This window comes from Girardinichthys multiradiatus, chromosome 20 (assembly GCF_021462225.1).
Source record: "Girardinichthys multiradiatus isolate DD_20200921_A chromosome 20, DD_fGirMul_XY1, whole genome shotgun sequence".
NCBI classification, from domain to species: domain Eukaryota; kingdom Metazoa; phylum Chordata; class Actinopteri; order Cyprinodontiformes; family Goodeidae; genus Girardinichthys; species Girardinichthys multiradiatus.
In genome coordinates, this window is record NC_061812.1 from 46,893,778 (window position 1) to 46,899,777 (window position 6,000).

Here is a 6,000-nt window from a genome sequence, read left to right on the forward strand (position 1 = left end):
TAACACAACTGGCCTGAATAGAAATGGAAAAACATTTTGTTTACTGATGAAAGTAAGATTGTTGTTTTTGGGTCAAAGGCCACAGACAATTTGCCAGACGACACTCAAACACAGACTTAAAGCTGCAGTACTCTCTGAAATCTATGAAGTATGGTGGTTCAAGCATCATGATATGGAGATGTTTCCCTCACTATGTTGTCAGGCCTATTTATCGAACACAAGGTATCATGAATCAGTTTGCATATATCAAAATACTTGAAGAGGTCATGTTGCCTTATGCGTAAGAGGAAATGGCCTTGATATGGGTGTTTCAACAAGACAACAACCCAAAACATACCAGTAAGCGTGCATCATCTTGGTTCCAGACTTACAAAATCAAAGTTATGGAGTGGCCGGTCCAATCCCAGGACCTTAATCCGATTGAAAACATGTGGGGTGACATCAAAAATGCTGCTTCTGAGGCAAAACCAGGAAATGCAGAGAAATTGTGGAAAGCTGTCAAATCATCCCGGGCTGGAATATCTGTCCACAAGTGCCAGATGTTGGTCGACTCCATGCAACACATATGTTAACCAGTTCTAAGAAACAGTGGTAATACAACTAAATAGTAGTTTAATGATTCACAGAAATGATAAATCCTAAAGATTTTCAGGTACTCGTACTCGTCGTCTTCCGCTTATCCGGGACCGGGTCGCGGGGGCAGCAGACTCAGCAGAGACGCCCAGACGTCCCTCTCTCCAGACACCTCCTCCAGTTCCTCCAGGGGGAGTCCAAGGCGTTCCCAGGCCAGCCGAGAGACATAGTCCCTCCAGCGTGTCCTGGGCCGTCCCCTGGGCCTCCTCCCGGTGGGACGTGCCTGGAACACCTCCCGAGGAAGGCGTCCAGGAGGCATCCGGTATAGATGCCCGAGCCACCTCAGCTGGCTCCTCTCGATGTGGAGGAGCAGCGGCTCTACTCCGAGCCCCTCCCGGATGGCCGAGTTCCTCACTCTATCTCTAAGGGAGTGCCCGGCCACCCTACGGAGGAAGCTCATTTCAGCCCGCTTGTATCCGGGATCTCGTTCTTTCGGTCATAACCCAAAGTTCATGGCCATAGGTGAGGGTAGGAACGTAGACCGACCGACCGGTAAATTGAGAGCTTTACTTTTCGGCTCAGCTCTCTCTTCACCACAGCGCCCCCATTACTGTGGCCACCGCACCGATCCGTCTGTCGATCTCCCGCTCCATTCTTCCCTCACTCGTGAACAAGACCCCGAGATACTTAAACTCCTCCACTTGAGGCAGGAACTCCCCTCCAACCTGAAGAGGACAAGTTATACAGTAAATTTTTGAGTTTAAGAAATACAAAAACTACAGACACTGTTAAGGGTTAAACAGCCGAATATGAAATTTTCTTAATTTTCCGTAATGTGATTAAAAGATTGATACATTTATTTTCATGGTTTGATTTAAACCTACGTTAGCGTGCAGTATTCCCAACGCATGGAAGTAAAAACTAATCTAAGGATTCTGACCTTTACTCACATTTTTTTGACACACTGCTATTATTTGGACACAACTGCATGAGAATATTCCATATTTACTGTATTGACCCATCTTCTTTATAACAAGACAAAGGATGCTTTAAAATGGGTTTCTCACTTATCAGCACAAAGCCAAACTGCATGGGGGATTTACCTGACGACTACATGCTCTCTGACAATGTATAGTTGTTTATGGTTTCTGGCTAAAAGTACGTGAAGACCTATCATCATGACTATAGTATACATTGCCTTCTTGGTGACATCACAAAAGTAGATTTAGTAATAAATGGATGCCACATACTTTTGGAAACAAATAGATGCCACATACTTCTGGCAGTTTAAAGCATTGCAATAAAAACAATACTTAAGAATTGGAAGAATAAAATGAGTCCCTGGCTTGGTAGGTGGGCCGGGAGTTGCTTTGGTGAGGGCTTGGTGGCCTTGGGTGTCGGGCCATGGGTGGACCAGAATAGAGCCTGGGAGGGGGGTTGGGGGATCTGGGTATGTCCAGGTGGACAGCAGGGGCCTGGCAATAGAAGCACCTATAGGGGCCTGCATGACGCCTTGCTGATTTGGTGGATCTCGGGCCATGGGTGGACCAGAATAGAGCCTGGGAGGGGGGTTGGGGGATCTGGGTATGTCCAGGTGGACAGCAGGGGCCTGGCAATAGAAGCACCTATAGGGGCCTGCATGACGCCTTGCTGATTTGGTGGATCTCGGGGTCCCTTACTCTGCCGGCAGTGGGCTCACATTTCTTGGCTGGCCCAAGTTCTCCAGGACTGCTCTTGCTGATGGGGCGGCTGCTCTGTGTCTCCTCGGGATCTGTTTGGGAGATCTCTAAGGGCTCCCTGGCCTCGGTCGGTGCTGGGCTGGTGTGGGCACAGGTGGGACAAGAAGGTGCCAGTTGAGGACATGGCCCCCAAGGGGGGATTCATGCTGGTGCCTTGTACCCACACCCTCCTCTCTCACATATGTAATACATATGGACAATGGGCCTTGTGGGCACATGGGAAGGTTTCCACCATGGGGCCTATGCCAGATTGGCGGGGCCTGGTGGTGTGGGGATGCCCTGGAGGTATCTTACAGCCCTTAGGAGGCCCAGCAGGTGGGTGCACGGGCCACATCCTGTAGTGGTGGGCCCCTGTCTGGAGGCCTATGGCTCCTGGAGGTGTGTTGGGCTGGTTGAGGCTTGTGGGGGCTGCACTGGGCTCTGGTAAGTATTCTTGCTTCTAGACCTCTCTGCATTTCGGTCTGTGCCTCGGTGCTCTGCAGCGATCTACTTCTGTGCTAGACCTGGGGTGATGCTTTATTTCTGGCTACCTGGGACTGCTGCTGCCTTCCAGAGCCGGGTCTATCTGCCCTTTTTTTACTCTTAGGTACTGTGGATTGCAGGCCTTCAACCATTCTCACCACACTTACAAATGTACACTTCCAGGTGGCACACTCACGCTCACACAAACCCACTCAACACAAACACACCTTTTTCTACACACACATACCAACACACAATTACTCAAATGGTTCAATATCATACAAACACAACTTACTATAACATCAATGTGGCTTGCCTACTGTGATGTTGGATTGAATCTGGATTTAATAAAGTTAATCAAGATTTTTAGGATTCTGTCTTGAGATATCCTTTTTGTAGAGCAAAACTGTTACAGAATAATGTCGAATCCTGAGGGATTGAAGGTCACGGGCATTTAGTGTTGGTTTTCGGCCTTTTGCCGTACATGCAGAGATTTCTCCAGATTCTCTGAATCTTTTGATAATTTTATGGATGTGTGTAGATAATGAAACCCCAAAATTCCTTTCAATTGTAAGTTGAGAAACATTGTTCTTAAACTATTAGACTGTTTCCCCATGCAGTTGATCACAAAATGGTGGACCTCGCACCATCCTAGGTTGTGAACAACTGAGCTATTTGTCGATCCTCCTTTTATACCCAATCATGAAACTCACTTGTTTCTAATACACCTGTTTAACTGTGGGATTATCCAAACAGGTGTATGTTTAGCATTCCTCAACTTTCCCAGTCTTTTGTTGCCCATGTCCCAGCTTTTTTGGAACGTGTTGCAAGCATCAAATTCAAAATGGTGAATATTTGCAAAAAAACTAAGTTTATAAGTTTGAACATTAAATATACACTACACGATACAAATGTTTTTGAATGCCTTTCTCATTTAATGGTTTCTTTGTTTTTATGACTATTTACATTGTACATAGATTCTCAATGAGGGTTTCAAATCGCTGAATGAACACATGCAATTATGTAGAAAACAAAAAATTGTTTTGAGGAAATTATGCAAAGAAAGGACAGTTTCCAACCTAATGACAAGCAAAATAGATTTAAAAATATTACTGATATTTACTGTCATTCTGTTGTTGAAATTAAATGCAATTATTCCATAAAAACATAAAACCTGGTCAAACTGAAATTTATTATTATATCTATATTTTAAAAAAACATTTGTTGTTTTCTTATTATTTTTAGCCAAAGGTATTAAGAACCATTGTGGAAGGTCCAAAGGGCCACTTGTGGCTTCGGAGCACAGGTTGCAGACCCCTGATCTAATGTTTTAACAGTCAATACAAAACTGAAGCTGCAAGTTTTGCAACATTTAGTTACTGCTAAAGCCATCACTGTGCATAAAAACATGTACACTTTAATTTTTACATAGATTTGTCTTATTTGTTCACAGTGAGAATGCCTGAGGAGGGATTTAAAGGTGTGTTTTTCACTTGGTTTCAAAGATTTTATTTTATGAGAAGAGTGAGATTACCATGTATAATGAAATCATTTTCTAAACTTGTCTGATGTACTGAAAAACATGTGAGAGCTTTTTCAGTTTAAAATTGTTAACTTCATATTCAGATATGTTTAATCATACTCATGTTTGTATCCCTTTTTAGGTACAGGGCTTCTTGGGCACTAAGGATTGCTCTGCTGTAGCCATAACTAAATTCCATGGATATTTGAGGAAAATTGCTTGAATATGTGGAGTGTCAATATATAAATAAGTGCTTTAATTTTTATGTTTTGGCTAGGTTTTCTTTAATAAAACTGTGACTATGTTATAAACAATCTGTTTTCCTTTGCTTAAGGATTGTTGGTCTTTTGATAAATTTAGATAAGTTCAAGGTTTGTTCATTAAAAAGTTTTTGTCCTTACTTCAAACTGACCAATTTGAACAGCTTGAAAAAAGAGATCTGTTCTCCAAATTGTAGCTTTAGTTCAGTTTGACTCGCAGCCAAGAAAAGTAACTGTTATTTTTTTTATTATGGGTTAAGAAAAATGTAATACGATGTTTCGTCTTTTCATTATGCCGAGGCTTGAGTACTTCTCAATTTACAGTTATTAAAACAATGCACAAGCAACTATCACTGCTCATAAATGTTAGAATTTATTAGCTCAATATCATAACATCATATCAGTACCATACACATTATCAGTCAGAATCTTGGAAACAAAACTGCAAGATATGTGTAGAAGCTGATAATTTTTTTAATTCTCAACAGTAAAAACGTGAGTCGAAAGTAAGAAATGGAAGTTACATGTCTACAAGTTTTTGCTCTGTTATTTCTTATGGACAATAAAGCTATTTTCAAGGCATGCCGTTACCTCCTGATTTTTAATAATTCAACTGTTTTGTTCCAGTTCTGTGGATGCCTTGAATACCCTATACAGCATAGTAAGATATTTTGACTAATGTCAAAACATGTTTTGTGCACAAAAAAGGGAATATATAAAAAACCTTTTGGTGTTTACTTTGGAGCTCAGAATCATCCCAAAGCTCCAACACAGGACTACAGGCCATTAAAGTGTCTTTTTCCCATAAAACAAGAGTTGGCTAGGTTTTGTTTAATGAAGAAAATGTAGAAGCAAGTCCTCAAACCAGCCCTGTTGCAAGCCAAGCCCATATCAAAGTCAGCCTTGTGGCCAGGATACTGCACAAAAGCACCCAGCAGCAACGCTACCCAGCACTGAGGAAGGAGAACACTCCACCCTCCTTCGCAGAAGTTCACAACTAGGCCTGAGATGGACTGATCTGCAATCATATGTGGTGAGACAGCCCAAAGAGGTCAGGAGGAAAGGGGGCCCCATACAAGCCGGTCCCCAGGGCCCACAATCAGCCCAATACATCTCCAAGAATCATGGGTCATCAACCAGGAACTGACCATTCGATTTATTTTAAAAACACTTTATTAATAGCAAAGGTAAATTACACTCACGGGCCACTTTATTAAGTACACTTGTCCAACTGCTCGTTAACGCAAATTTCTAATCAGCCAATCACATGGCAGCAATTAAATGCATTTAGGCATGTAGACATGGTCAAGACAATCTGCTGCAGTTCAAACCGAGCATCAGAATGGGGAAGAAAGGTGATGTAAGTGACTGTGAACGTGGCATGGTTGTTGGAGCCAGAGGGGCTGGTCTGAGTTATTCAGAAACTGCTGGTCTACTGGGATTT

General features: G+C 42.7%; 1 protein-coding gene across 3 annotated transcripts in view; it reads left to right on the forward strand.

The window, feature by feature from the left end:
* usp48 (ubiquitin specific peptidase 48) overlaps positions 1 to 5,138 on the forward strand; it is a 51,742-nt gene extending 46,604 nt beyond the window's left edge. For all 3 annotated transcript variants that reach the window (XM_047346629.1, XM_047346630.1, XM_047346631.1), the window contains exons 27-28: positions 4,228 to 4,254; positions 4,439 to 5,138. In XM_047346629.1, coding sequence (XP_047202585.1) covers positions 4,228 to 4,254; positions 4,439 to 4,461 — 50 coding nt within the window. In that variant the 3' untranslated portion in view covers positions 4,462 to 5,138. The remainder of the gene's footprint in view (positions 1 to 4,227; positions 4,255 to 4,438) is intronic.
* Positions 5,139 to 6,000: the final 862 nt, after the last annotated feature.